At 46.4% G+C, this 15,291-nt stretch overlaps 1 protein-coding gene across 1 annotated transcript in view; it reads right to left on the bottom strand.

Moving 5' to 3' along the window:
* The window catches only part of TSPAN13 (tetraspanin 13), a 20,158-nt gene continuing 4,867 nt past the window's right edge, over positions 1–15,291 (bottom strand). The window contains exons 2-6 of the mRNA XM_081164961.1: positions 8,530–8,697; positions 6,313–6,393; positions 3,864–3,977; positions 2,626–2,736; positions 1–1,399 (exon numbers count right to left, since the gene is read on the bottom strand). Of these exons, the coding sequence (XP_081021087.1) occupies positions 1,325–1,399; positions 2,626–2,736; positions 3,864–3,977; positions 6,313–6,393; positions 8,530–8,697 (549 nt within the window). The 3' untranslated portion in view covers positions 1–1,324. The remainder of the gene's footprint in view (positions 1,400–2,625; positions 2,737–3,863; positions 3,978–6,312; positions 6,394–8,529; positions 8,698–15,291) is intronic.

Consider the following 15,291-nt stretch of genomic DNA (forward strand, 5'->3'; position numbering starts at 1 on the left):
TTTGTTTGTTTTTAACATACTTCCAAAAAAAGTTTTATTTTTTTATCCATGTGCTACAAAGATACATATTTGTAATGTTCTAGTTCACATTTACGATCAAATATTTTAAATACCGAGTGCGGTAAAAGTATTTTAAATAGCAATGACTGAGCATAATTATTTAAAGACCAACAGCAGTATCACAATTAACTTACTACACCGATTAAATTTATATGAGAACTCTAGGCATCAAGACTAGTTTTTCTTAGCGTGACAAGCTAACTAAACATTATTCTCTCTTTTAGCCACTTTAAACTACACACAGGTCATTCAAATGCAAGTTATTGGGTAATACAATGAAGTTTCATATCTCCGTTCATAATCACTTGTTGCATGTTGAAGATAAGCTTTATATCAAGGGTAAACAAGCTGCTGCCCTCCTGATGTTGTCAGATTCCACCTTCTACCAGCCCAAGGGCCAATGGTCAGGGTTGAGAGATGTAATCCAGTACATCTGAAGCGCACTACATTGGAAACCCTTGTGCCACACTCTAACGTCAATGGAGAATCTATTATGAATTTTAACCATTCTGAATGGCAAGGAGCCATTGCAATCCAGTGTGTTCATGTGTGTGTATACAGAGTTGCAGTGAATTAAGAAGCTCACATACAATCCATTAATGCAGTGAAATGACAAAACAGGGCTCTGGAATGGAATCACTACGTTTCCATGGCAATTCTGAAATAGACGGAAAACACTAACTAATGTACACAGGTTTTCACATTGCCTATGAAAACAAAGAGAGAAGCAGAACACAGGGTGGGAAATGATTTTCTACATCCCGTGACATCTACGTTATTGGGTGGTGGTTGTGGGTTTTTTTTTAACACCCCATAATACCAAAGTTGGAAACAACAGCATCATAATTTACATCAGGCTTCATAACACAGCTTTAGGCATTCAAAACTGATCTTTCAGAAGGAATTTCTGGCAGACGAAACAGATCAGAAATCTCTTTTCTCCTCTTTGCCCACCGAAGGCAATAGCAAGCAATTGTCAAAGACCAGAATGCAGGGTTGGGCAGTGTAACATTAGACGAGCTCCTACAGAACTCCCCCCACATTCCTAAAGGATCCAGATTCTGATTAGGGGCACAGGTGACATTCCAAGCCAGTTAATCCAAGGGCAATACAAGAAAAACCAAGATGAGAAGCAGCTGTAGGCAGGCCATCTTATCTCAAGTGCACAAGGCCGAGGCTGATGTGGAAAGCAGCCAATTGGTAGAGAATTCATGGTTAAAAACACAGGAAAAGAAATATTCAGTCCCCCGAGAAAGTTTCCAGGTCAAAGAAATGCACTAGGGTTTGCCCGAGGATCCTTCTGGTTCCTGTATCTGTAGGTGAGCCACACACCCAAGATCTGAAGAAAAGGAGGGGAGGGAGAGAAGAGAAGAGAGGAAATAAATCATTTGTTGGGGATCGTAAAGTTCTCAAGTTCCATATCCTACCACCACCACATTTTACTTAAGTAGCCAAAACATAGTAAACATAGCTGTCCTGGGGGGCCAGGTAGGGGCCAGACCACCATCTGGTTGTGTTGAAACAGTGAGCAAGGGAGGCAAATCCCTGAGGTGGGCCTGTCTGCGTACTTGGCTGGTGTGTGAAGGGAGCTCCATCTGATTGGGCTACACTCCTCTTGCTCTATGCACATCTACGGTATAAGTATTCACATAGAGCAGATAATGGTAGACGTCAAGCTTGATGGACCTACTTTGTTTTGTTGTGGTGGTTTGTATTTTGTTTCCACATAATGGTTTGGGAGTCAAATTGCAGATGGAAGCAGCGAATGAACAATGCCTCAGAAACAGTTCAGATTTTTTAAAAAAATGCATACCCTTTTTATTTCCCAAGTGGTAACTTACTTGAGAAACCAATAATCAGTTGCATGATCAACTACCGTATTTTTTGCTCTATACGATGCACTTTTCCCCCTCCAAAAATTGAGGGGAAATGTTTGTGCGTCCTATGGAGCGAATGCAGGCTCCTTGGCTTCAGCGATACCAACGCTAAGCCTCCCAAAAGCTCCAAAGGCTTCGCGTTGCTTTCGCTGAAGCCTGGAGAGCGAGAGGCGTCGGTGCACACCGACCCCTCTCACTCTTCAGGCTTCAGGGATAGCCCCGCGCAGCTCCTCCAGCAGGGAGAGGCTGCACGTGGCTATGGCTTCTTTAGCCCCGCACAGCCTCTCCTGGCAGGGAGAGGTTGCGTGGGGCTATAGAGGAAGCCGAAACAGCCAGTGGGATCCATCCCGCTGTCTGCCTTGGCTTGTGACACAGCCGCGCGCAACCCCTCCAGCAGGGAGAAGCTGCACGGGGCTATGGCTGCTTTAGCCTGTACGCTGCTCTTTGGGGCTGGGGGGAAATAAGATTTTTTTTTCTTGATTTCCCCGCCCCCTAAAAACTAGGTGTGCCCTATGGTCCGGTGCGCCCTATGGAGCAAAAAATACGGTAAATGACAATTTTGCCACCACAGAAACCCGCAGCAATGATTTGAGTGCTTGCAATTATTTTACGTCAGACATTTAGCACTGAAGGCTTCTCCCCAAAAACCTTGTTGCTTTTTACAAAGCAAAAGCCGTGTTTTTCTTACCTCCGTGAAACTAAAGAAGAGTCCAATGCCTCCTACAAATCTCAACACCATCCCAGAGTATTCTTTGATTATTGGTGCACATGGGCGACATGACTGTAGCTTAACACAGCTCTGTAATGAAGCAAAGATTAAATACACTTAAGATGTCATATATCCCTACGCATCAAGATCATTTTCCTTATATAAGGGATACTTCTAATTTATGTCCTTCCCCTCAAAAAAAATAAAAATAAAAACCCCTCGTGGTGCTGCTAATTTATTGGCCAAAATTCGCAACTAGTGTCTCAAGGTTATGAAAGTTATAAAAACCCTCTAGGTGTGATTAAACTCCAATAAAATGCAGGTACCTCACATGCAAGTTACCGTATTTTTTGCCCTATAAGACGCACTTTTTCCGCTCCAAAAATGAAGGGGAAATCTGGGTGCGTCCTATGGGGCGAATGCAGGCTTTCGCTGAAGCCTGGAGAGCGAGAGGGGTTCGTGCGCACCGACCCCTCTCGCTCTCCAGACTTCAGGAAGCTATCCCAAGTCTTGCAAGCCCGGCGGGATGTCCCGCGGGCTCGCAAGGCTTGCGGGCGGCAGCCTGCACCCAAAAGCTGGGGACAGCGGGGAGGCGCAGAGCCGCCACCCCGCTATTCCCCGACCTGAACTGGAGGCTGGCGGGGGGAGAAGCAAGCCTGCTTCTCCCCCCCGCCAGCCCCACAAGCTCGCGGGATAGGGGGATGGCGAAGCGCCGCCATCCCGCTATTCCCCGACCTAATCTGGAGGCTGGGGGTGGGAGAAGCAAGCCTGCTTCTCCCCCCGCCAGCCCCACAAGCTTGGGGGATAGCAGGCCAAGCTGTCCCTGAAGGCAGAAGAGGGAGACGGAGCACTCCGTCTCCCTCTTCTAGCTTGGGATGGTTGCGCAAAGCCTCTGCTGGGCAGCGCAGTGCGCTGCCCCACAGAGGCTTGGGAGGCTGTCCCTGAAGGCAGAAGAGGGAGACAAAGTGCTCCGTCTCCCTCTTCTAGCTTGGGGATGGCTGCGCAAACCTGGGGGGAAATAAAAATTTTTCCTTTGATTTCCCCCCTCAAAAAATAGGTGCGTCCTATGGGCCAGTGCGTCTTATAGGGCGAAAAATACGGTAAACAAATTATTTCTTTCAAAGACAGGCAACTGTGGATACTTGATAAGAGTTAGCTGCCCAGTACTTCTAAAAACAGGCTTTGGAGGGGAAAATGGAACCGAGTTGTTTACTCACGGCCAAGCATGTGTCCGCTTCACTGACATTATTGAATCCGCAACAGTTTAGATTCCTCTCGATATCCTGCTTGGCATTGTTTGTGTTGTTCCACCCAACTTCTAGAAGTTTGCTCTAGAATACATAAAGAAGTTATTTAGAAGGGGGGGGGGTACCCTTTCTTTGTCAACCATTTGATATGACAGTTCTTATTCCCCAGCATGATTGTATAGTAAGATGCGTCGGCATTATCACCATTGTTCCAGATTGGACATTTTATCTGAACTAACCACACAGAAGAAATTCATGTTTCCCTGTAGCTTTATGAAGGGCACAGCCATTCACTCCTATCTTTATATGCCTTTGACCACCTGGGACTTAGGGTTGTATCCACTGTAGTGATAAGTTAAAGTCCCTTTGTGGTATACACGTTGCACTGGTGGAACACTGTTGTGCAAAGCAAATTGCAAGCACACTACCAAAGGTTGTCACACAACAGATTGCACAAAAGAGCTGTTGTGCAACAAGCTTCCACTAGTGCAACTGTTGCACTGGGATTCCTCTTGTTACACAACCTTTAAACTTCTGCCATGTGCTAGTAAATGGGCTGTTTTCGATTATCTGGCAATTCTTTGCATTACTACTTTCCTGGCTACAGCACACTCATGTTGGTCTTTTCAATGTGCTTTCTATGACAATTGCAAAATCACTTTCCTGGGTCGTTGTGGCAAAAACCAGCAGAATAAACAGCGCTACGTCCAGAAGCCACTTCCAACTCTCTATGCGAAAATCCTTAAAGATATTAGGTTAACAGAGCAGATATTTAGATCTCTCAAGTTGTACACATCCCAATCTCTGCTTGGGGCAGTTAATCTGCAAGTAGAGGAACCCAAAATTGAGATGTGAAGGAAGACAAAAATCATATCCTTCTTCTTGAAGGAGGGTCAGATTGACACGGAAGAGTCAGATTGGTTAACTTGATGGCTGCTATGATGGGTGTGAGGCTTGGGCCATGCCTAAGTGTGTGGCAGCTTTTGAAAATTCCTGGACCCTCTGTAGCTTCCAAGTGGCATGTAGAGCATTCAGCCATCAGTGGTAATGGGTGGAGGAATAAGTGTCAGCTGTGACAGTTCATATGTGTGTGAGAGAGGGCGATATATGACAGTGGCTGTGGAGCTCCATGTATCTGACTGCTGGGAAAGGAGACCATTCTTTTCTTCAGGGACAGATGCAGATGGCCCGTCTCGGGAAGATGGGCAAGCTTTAAAGCTGGCCTCATGATGTCCACAACACAAGCACAGGAGGAAGGAAAGACATACAGAGCAAGAGAGCAAAGTAGTTAGCTGACCAACCATCATCCCATAACAGCTGTAAGAAACCCAACTACTAGCTCCTGTCTTGGCCCTTGCATGGGGCTGGTAACTGGTTATACTGTTGGTTAATCTGTACTATACTATACTAGAGGGGCACGGGTGGCGCTGTGGTCTAAGCCACTGAGCCTTGGGCTTGCTGATCAGTAGGTCGGCGGTTCGAATCCCCGCAACAGGATGAGCTCCCGTTTCTCGGTCCCAGCTCCTGCCAACCTCACAGTTTGAAAGCACACCAAAGTGCAAGTAGATAAATAGGTACCACTGTGGCAGGAAGGTAAATGGCATTTCTGTGCGCTGCTCTGGTTTTGCTAGAAGCAGTTTAGTCGTGCTGGCCACATGACCCAGAAAAACTGTCTGTGGGCAAATGCCGGCTCCCTCGGCCAGTAAAACAAGATGAGCGCCACAACCCCAGAGTTGTTCACGACTGGACTTAACCGTCAGGGGTCGTTTACCTTTTTATGCTATACTAAACTATAGTATAGTATAAAGGGCATTGGTAAAGGACCCCTGCATGGTTAAGTTAAGTCAAAGGTAACTATGGGGTTGCGGCACTCATCTCGCTTGCATGACTAAACCACTTCTGGTGCAATGGAACACCGTGATGGAAGCCAGAGCACATGGAAACGCCATTTACCTTCCCATAACAGTGGGACCTATTTATCTACTTGCACTGACGTGCTTTCGAACTGATAGGTTGGCCGGAGCTGGGACAGAGCAACGGGAGCTCAACCTGTCACAGGGATTCAAACCGCCGACCTTCTAATCGGCAAGCCCAAGAGGCTCAGTGGTTTAGACCACAGCGCCACCCACTGCCCAGTATCTCAGGCTTATATAATTGAAGCTTGATCTTATCAGTGGACAATAAGTTTTAATGACTGTACTTGCCTACTCTGTAACAAATTTTAAATGCTACTAGAGAAAAACTGTTTTGATTGCTCTGTATGTTTTGAATTGAATAGTTACAAGATTATTTCTAGCAATGACGCATATTCCTGCTCTTGCCCTGTTGCAAGAAACTCTAGGCATATGGAAAAGCAGCACACAGATTTAGCCACGGCTATGAGCAGTTTTAGGCAAAGAAGTCACAAGCCATCTCTTACCTGCTGTTCCTTGTTCAATGTCAAACAAGCACAGGAGACCGAAAACTGTATAATAAACACTAGCAAGAGAATAATCATATACTGAAGTTATGTAGTTAAGGTCAACAAGATCATGTGTATCATTCATGAAAATGCAATGTTAACTGTATGCACAAAATTCGGTTCTTTAGCCAAAAAACTAGGCTCTCTTGGCTTGGAAGAGATGGAGTCCAATCAAGAAGTAAAGTAAGGTAATCATCACAGACAAGAGGATTTTTTTCTGGTGCCATTAAGGGTGAGAATCAGAAACAAACTACTCTAGACTATTCTCTGTTTTGGTTGATTGACCAGCCTGCCAGTCTGTCTGCCTTGGATCAAGTTGCTCTTTAATCAATCTTGGTTCAATCATTTCTTCATATTACCTCTACTGACAAGTGGCATTCCTAAGCCTCATTACTGGAAGTGCCTTTGCTAAGCCCCCACATGACACAAATGCAATGGAGGGCGGGGTTTATTACCCATCAATCATTTTTAAGCAGAAAAAAGGTATTTTGTTTCTTATCAAAGAAAGGGTGGGATGGTGTATGGGGGAAACTCTCTACTGACATTCTCTCCAAAAGGCTGGCAGCAGTCAGATGAGCCATTCTGTGCATGTCTACTCAGATGTAAGCCCCACTGAGTGCAAGTTCAATGGGACTTACCCCCAAGTAAGTGAATCTGGGATTGTAACCTGAAGGATTTTAGTGAGTAACCACTTTTCTTCCCAACTACAGAATCATCTGCAGGAGGATCACTGGCTGTTACCCAGATTGGTGGAAGCTCATTTCAAGATGACAAAGAAAGAGAGTTCTTCATGTCTTAGACCTGATACAGTGGTACCTTGGGTTAAGTACTTAATTTGTTCCGTAGGTCTGATCTTAACCTGAAACTCTTCTTAACCTGAAGCACTTTAGCTAATGGGGCCTCCTGCTGATGCCATGCCACCGGAGCACGATATCTGTTCTCATCCTGAAGCAAAGTTCTTAACCCGAGGTAATATTTCTGGGTTAGCGGAGTCTGTAACCTGAAGTGTATGTAACCCGAGGTACCACTGTATTGGGGAATACTGTGCTAACAGAGATTCATCAGGTGCCTTCTGTTTCAACTTTTAAACATTTGCTGAAAACTCTTATTAATAAAAAATATATAATTAATATTAACATTGATCATCATATTTCTCATGTGATTTAAAAAAAAACCCCAGACATCGCAACTTACAAAAGTATAAAACATCCAAAATTTAGAGCAAGGCAATAAAAACAAAAACAATTAATTCATATTATGCAGACACAAACTACAAACACACCTTGCCCCATAAAGGTTGGCACAATCAATATACATAATTAATAACCAAAGTCCATTAGAAGCTGGTAGTTAATAATGAACAGCCCATCACATCTAAGCAGAGGAGTGTCTTAATTTGGTGCTGAAAAGATAGGAATGTTGGCACCAGGTGGGTTTCACTGGAAAAATTATTCCCTAAGTAGAAGGTCACAACCAAAAAGTCCCTGTCCCTTGTCACTAACTCCGAAACTATCTCAGAGGCGGCTTTAAATGTTAATTTTAGGCATACACTGGACACTTGCAAGTCTAAATCCACTTTCTGTAGGGAGGAAATGCATGGCTGAAAAGCCTAACAGTGGACAGATCATGCCATAGCCAGTATATGTACATGATAAATCTATTCCAGCTGGGAAGCAGCAAGGTAAGTAATTCAAGCAGGGCTTTTAGGCAGCTGGGAAAGGGCAAGCAGGTCTCCCATGTTCAAGAATTCTTCTCTCGCTGGGCTTCTAAGTATGCACCCTACAATCTTGTGCATGACATAAGCAGCGCAGCCTTCTAGAAGAAAACAGGATTGCTGCAGGAAGCATAAGGTATATAATTGCTTCAGAAAGCCCAGAAAACAAGCTGGCATTCCTTATCGGTGACCTGTAACTATTTCAAGGAAACCAGTTGTACCACCACCGTCTTGTGACCCATTTATAGATGGAGAACTGTTTGCTTTACGAAACAGCTTTTTTTTGGGGGGGGGGAATAAAAATGTCAAAACTGGGTCAAGGGCCAACCATGTGATCAATGTTCCTTGTGCTTTAGGTGACTCTGCACATTTAGACTAAGCTGCAATGCAAGGAGTCGTCGAGGCAGATAAAGGGGGGAAATGGGTCGTGTGTTAGAAAAACTGCCCAGGTCGAAGGATACGAAGAAGAGCAACACCTGGTGGTGTTTGATGGCGCCGATCAACCCCACCAGAGCAATCAGGAAGAGAAATATCCCCACAGCAATGACTACTCCAACCACCCGAAAGCTGGAGATGAGGCCAAAACCAATGCCCCATGCTGCAATTCCAATCAGCAGCAGGCTCACCAACTGGAAGGAAAGCGAGAGAGAGAGAAAAAGGATTACAAGGATTTCCTAAAAAGCAAAAAAGAGAGAAAGATATAAAGATATAAAGATGAAATCCATGCACATTGCAATTAGTCCCATGGAGCTCGCTGAAACTTATTACTAAGTTCAAGGTCTTACCTTTAATATAATTTGGGACCTTAATATTTTGGGACCAGTTTCCCTGCAAGATCACATCACCCCATATATACCCACTCGACTGCTCCACACTGCAGAACAGTGGCATGTAATACTCACTCCGCATCTGTACAAAATTGACCTCTGGAACTCCCTGCCTATTGACAGCAGGCAGGCGCCTTCACAGCACTTCTTTGTAGTGCCTGCAAAAAACTTCTCTTTTTTTTTGCAAGCCTATCCAGATACGTAGAATGATAACAGGTGCTTTAATCTGGATTTTAGCTTACTGTGGAGTTTGCTTGTTTTTAAAGTGTTTTAAATAGCTGTTTTTAACTGGGTTTGGTTTTTTTTACTGATAATGTCATTGTTTTGTCCTGCTCTGAGGTTTTGTTTTTTTTAAAAAAAACAATCAACTGGTATATAAATTTTATGAAATAAAGAAAGAAATAGAATAAAATTATCAAGCCAAGGATTGGCTTGCATAGCTCATGTTGAAAACTTTAAGTGAAAGTTTTGGTGTGTGTGTTTTTAAAGAGAGGAAGAATGGGGGGGCACATGGAGGAACGGTGGATGGAAGGAAAATAGCTTTCATGTCCATTTTCCTTTTATACAAGTTTTGCTTCCATGGAGCTTCCATTATGAATTGCCTTCTACTAGTCCCAAACAACCAGGAAAAGATTGTTACTCCAAGCAAAACAGACTTTTTGCCAGCTGGGATGAGTTCTTTCAAGTCACCAGTGCCTACAAATAGGGAGTTTTTTTTCTCATGGGCAGGTATCAGTCCTATAACATTCTTGGAAATATTCTACTAGGAGGTCAGACCAGGCCGTTGTGTAATGACCCAGAAGGATGAATAATATGTTGTTGATTTGTTAGGTGCATTGTTTTGACACCCATGAGCAAGTGAAGAGAAGTGCTTTAAATTCACAACAATTAAGTCGCACAGGAAATTAATTGCGATCCTCGGCTGTTCAAACGGCTTGAGAAATCTCACACCACAGAAGCGTAACTGCAGACTGAGCTGCCAATGTGTTATCTTCGGCATTCTCTATATTGCTGACACAGGAGGCTGCGAGATGAAGACTTGACCTAAGAGACATCATTTGCTGGGAAGAGTGCATCCAATATTGTTACAGTGGTACCCCGCAAGACGAACGCCTCGCAAGACGGAAAACCCGCTAGACGAAAGGGTTTTCCGTTTTGGAGACGCTTCGCAAAACGAATTTCCCTATGGGCTTCCTTCGCAAGACGAAAGCCCATGGGGAAATCTCCGGGACAGGGCGTCTTGCCCACTGTCCTCGGACCTCCTCCCGCCGCCAGGCTTCGGAAGGCTGCTCCGAAGCCTGGCGGGGGGCGGAGAGGTTTTTTAAAAACCCCGGGACAGCGGAGGACTTCTCCTTTGTCCCGAGGTTTTTTAAAATGCTGGCGGGCGGCAGCGAAGGCTTTGCTGCCGCCCGCCAGCATTTTAAATTCGCCCCAGACAGCGGAGAAGTCCCCCGCTGTCCCGAGGTTTTTTAAAATGCTGGCGTCTTCCCCTTTCTCCCCGGACCTCTTTTGAAGCAAGGGGCGGCAAAGGGGAGAAGCGATCTTCTCCCCGTTGCCGCCCCTTGCTTCAAAAGAGGGGACAGAGGGAAAAGCGTGCGCCTTCCTCTCTCTCTCCCCCCGACCCCTTTTGAAGCAAGGGGTGGCAAAGGGGAGAAGCGATCTTCTCCCCGTTGCCGCCCCTTGCTTCAAAAGAGGGGACAGAGGGAAAAGCGTGCGCCTTCCTCTCTCTCTCCCCCCGACCCCTTTTGAAGCAAGGGGCGGCAAAGGGGAGAAGCGATCTTCTCCCCGTTGCCGCCCCTTGCTTCAAAAGAGGGGACAGAGGGAAAAGCGTGCGCCTTCCTCTCTCTCTCCCCCCGACCCCTTTTGAAGCAAGGGGCGGCAAAGGGGAGAAGCGATCTTCTCCCCGTTGCCGCCCCTTGCCTCAAAAGAGGGGACAGAGGGAAAAGCGTGCGCCTTCCTCTCTCTCTCCCCCCGACCCCTTTTGAAGCAAGGGGCGGCAAAGGGGAGAAGCGATCTTCTCCCCGTTGCCGCCCCTTGCTTCAAAAGAGGGGACAGAGGGAAAAGCGTGCGCCTTCCTCTCTCTCTCCCCCCGACCCCTTTTGAAGCAAGGGGCGGCAAAGGGGAGAAGCGATCTTCTCCCCGTTGCCGCCCCTTGCTTCAAAAGAGGGGACAGAGGGAAAAGCGTGCGCCTTCCTCTCTCTCCCCCCCCCGACCCCTTTTGAAGCAAGGGGCGGCAAAGGGGAGAAGCGATCTTCTCCCCGTTGCCGCCCCTTGCTTCAAAAGAGGGGACAGAGGGAAAAGCGTGCGCCTTCCTCTCTCTCTCCCCCCCCGACCCCTTTTGAAGCAAGGGGCGGCAAAGGGGAGAAGCGATCTTCTCCCCGTTGCCACCCCTTGCTTCAAAAGAGGGGACAGAGGGAAAAGCGTGCGCCTTCCTCTCTCTCTCCCCCCCCACCCCTTTTGAAGCAAGGGGCGGCAAAGGGGAGAAGCGATCTTCTCCCCGTTGCCGCCCCTTGCTTCAAAAGAGGGGACAGAGGGAAAAGCGTGCGCCTTCCTCTCTCTCCCCCCCCCCCCGTCCCCTTTTGAAGCAAGGGGCGGCAAAGGGGAGAAGCGATCTTCTCCCCGTTGCCGCCCCTTGCTTCAAAAGAGGGGACAGAGGGAAAAGCGTGCGCCTTCCTCTCTCTCTCCCCCCGACCCCTTTTGAAGCAAGGGGCGGCAAAGGGGAGAAGCGATCTTCTCCCCGTTGCCGCCCCTTGCTTCAAAAGAGGGGACAGAGGGAAAAGCGTGCGCCTTCCTCTCTCTCCCCCCCCCCCGACCTCTTTTGAAGCAAGGGGCAGCAAAGGGGAGAAGCGATCTTCTCCCCGTTGCCGCCCCTTGCTTCAAAAGAGGGGACAGAGGGAAAAGCGTGCGCCTTCCTCTCTCTCTCCCCCCCCCGACCCCTTTTGAAGCAAGGGGCGGCAAAGGGGAGAAGCGATCTTCTCCCCGTTGCCGCCCCTTGCTTCAAAAGAGGGGACAGAGGGAAAAGCGTGCGCCTTCCTCTCTCTCCCCGGACCCCTCTTGAAGCAAGGGGCGGCAAAGGGGAGAAGCGATCTTCTTCCCTCCGCCCCTTGCTTCAAAAGAGGGGAAGGCTGGTGGGGGGCGAAAATCTTTGTCCCCCCTGGCTGCCTTCCCGGGAGGGCTTTTAAATCGCCCCGGACAGCGGAGAAGTCCTCCGCTGTCCGGGGCGATTTTAAAATGCTGCCGTGGGGGGGGAGCAAAGACTTTCGCCCCCCCAGCCTTCAGAAGAGGTCGGGGGACAGATTGTCCCTGGACCTGGTCTGAAGTCGGTTTCCATAGGAACGCATTAATTGATTTTCAATGCATTCCTATGGGAAACCGTGCATCGCAAGACGAAAAACTCGCAAGAAGAAAAAACTTGCGGAACGAATTAATTTCGTCTTGCGAGGCACCACTGTAATAGGAAGACAGCTTTTTACTCTTGCCAAGCCCTTCTTGTCTGAATTTGATCAAAGCAAGTTTGAAAACCTTGGGGATACAGCTGTTTTTCCTGTTCTGGATGACATTTTGAAGTGGAAGATTAGGTTCAGCTAGGTCAGCTTGCAAGGTCACGTTTTATATGCAGGAAGCTCCTGCCTTTCCTGTGTTTCCGTAAACCACAGTAAGTTTGAGCCACCTAAGTCTCTGCTATAATGTGGGAGAAGTGAAGGCAACATTAGATAGCAGTGAACTGAGAAGGCCAAGAATTTATCTTGCAGAAGTATCTGAAGTTTGAAGGTTCACCTAGCAAATGAACAGGACTGCAACATAAGTTGCAAGGTTTCGATTTTCAAAGAAGGTTCTTCCCAAACCAGTAATGATTTCCTCCAGGACTCTAAACAAGGAAGTCTGCTAATGCAATTCACAAAAACAGGAACCATCAACTTTCGAAAGAAGCCAGAATCCAATAGTTCCCATTGTATTTTTCCATTGATCATCAGGGCCATCTTGTGAAGCAGGCTTGAGTCATCCATGCACCTTCTAAGTTATAGGAGTTATTGCAAGGGACTTTGGTGTAGCTCACACATCTTCTACGAGATATGCCAAGCAGGTTGAGATGTTGGTTGATTGCACAAATATTGCTAACTACTTATTGTCTGGCATATCAAAACATCCCATGAAGTCAAAAATCATTTATGAAGGGAGGGGCCTACATTTATCATGGTGTTACCAAAGAAAGGAATGAGGGCTTCTTGCTGTATACTCCATTAGGAGCCTAAATATACAAACGCGAACAGCAGTCACATTTTTTGCATTCGCCTATCACATCGCCTTTGAAAGCTCCCAGTGATTTCTGCGCAAGAATTAATTCTTTTAAAGCAAAATTGGTAAAACGGTCCCCAAGCTTCCAAAATAAAAGCCAAGAAGAACCATTCAGTCTCTTGAGTAACATGCTCACCACTTGATAACAAAATTGGAGATTTGGTGATTCTTACAGGGCAATCCTATGCATACTGATGCTGCAGAAAACCCCACTGAATTCAAGGGTGGCTTACTCTCAAGTAAATGGGTACTGTCTTCAACAACACACTCCCAAGCATAGGACCACAGCCTAAATAAGCAACAAACACTTATTGGAAACATCTTTCTTGCAACATAAGCTAGCAAAATATGAAATCTGCAACCGTCTGAAGCAGTGGCAGGGAACGGCAGAGCTGGAGGCTGAATGGGACCCTCAGAAGTCTCCTCAGGCCACAAATCCCCCCTGCTCTGCTTCACACCCTGTGTTTTCCCCTCTGACTGAAATGTGTACCAAAACACTAATGATTTCTTGCTTTCCTGGACAGAGAGGGATGTGAGAATGTGCATAGAAACTAGTCTACCGTATAAAGGTAATATTTACATTGGTTTCTCGGCACATTTTTGCCTCTGGCATTCACTGACAGGTGGTCCTTGAAAGGTTGCCAAGAAGGAAATGTGGCCTTCTGGCTGAAAACCATTCTCCGTCCCCGCTCTAAAAATTTGCCTAAACCACTTATCCAGTTGTGCAAGCCAGTCACGAATGTGCCCCTACCCGCTTTGCCTAAAGGAAGGAATGGTTTAGTTCAGTGGTGTCCAAACTTTTTTCAAAGAGGGCCAGATTTGATGAAGTGAAGGGGCGTGGAGGCAGGATTAGGGCCCCGAAACAGACTTTAGACATGCCTGGTTTAGCTCAATCCATTATTGATACCAAATGTTCCACCTGTCCGTGGGCAGAGTGGCTATTATGTTACATCACAACAGAAGCTTCCTCAAGGAAACTAGCAGGTCTATGCCATGTTCCAATCAAATTGAGGCTGCGGGTGCAGCAACTACATCAGAAAGGCTTGACCCTGACCCTTATGGAAAAACTTACTTGCCAGCTGAGGGGAAGAATGCAAGCAGAGGAAAAAATGTTTGTGTGTGTTCATGTACAATGGTTAATTTAATTTATTATGTTTTGGAGAAAGAGCATGATTAGGACTTCCTTCATCAACTCGTGTGGGGCTTATGCAGTGATATTATAGGAGGACTGAGTTAATTTTCTTCTTTTTACGTTTGGCTGGTAGAGTACTTCTATGATAGTTCCCCAATTGTTTCACTTAGTGTCTATTTTTGTGTGTGTTGCGGCCTGTACATTTGTGAAACATTTTCTGTCAGCTACATGTTTTTCTCTTACATTTGCAGTAACCAAATAGGTGTATATAAGCTCTGAGTTTTGTTTCTTCGTTTGTTTTTATTTGATATGTAAAGTCATAATAAATGGTTCTTTCTTTTTTAAAGGGCTTGACTCTCAGCAGTAAAGCCAACAAAAGTCGGGTGTTAAGTAACCAGAACTAGAAATTAGGTACAAGCACCCAAAGCAGCTGTCCAGAGCTTCCATGTTCCAAAGGGCACCAATGAAGCAGGGAGTTCTCCATGAGGTGCATTCTGGGGTGCCTTGAAAAGGATACAACTCATACTCAGCCAATTCAGATACAAAGCTCACAAGATTACCACAGAAATTAGAGAGGTCCCTATTTCAGGTCAGGCTCTTTATCCATGTAGCCCTGTATTACAGACTCCAAGACTCTGGAGAACATCTGCTAGTGCAGGCACCCCCAAACTCGGCCCTCCAGATGTTTTGGGACTACAACTCCCATCATCCCTAGCCAGTGTGGTGTAGTGGTTAAGAGCAGTAGTCTCGTAATCTGGGGAACCGGGTTCACGTCTCCGCTCCCCCACATGCAGCTGCTGGGTGACCTTGGGCCAGTCACACTTCTCTGAAGTCTCTCAGCCCCACTCACCTCAGAGTGTTTGTTGTGGGGGAGGAAGGGAAAGGAGAATGTTAGCCGCTTTGAGACTCCTTCGGGTAGTGATAAAGAGGGATATCAAATCCAAACTCCTCTTGTAACAGGACCAGTG

Source organism: Podarcis bocagei (genome assembly GCF_964188305.1).
Source record: "Podarcis bocagei genome assembly, chromosome: 12".
Lineage (NCBI taxonomy): Eukaryota > Metazoa > Chordata > Lepidosauria > Squamata > Lacertidae > Podarcis > Podarcis bocagei.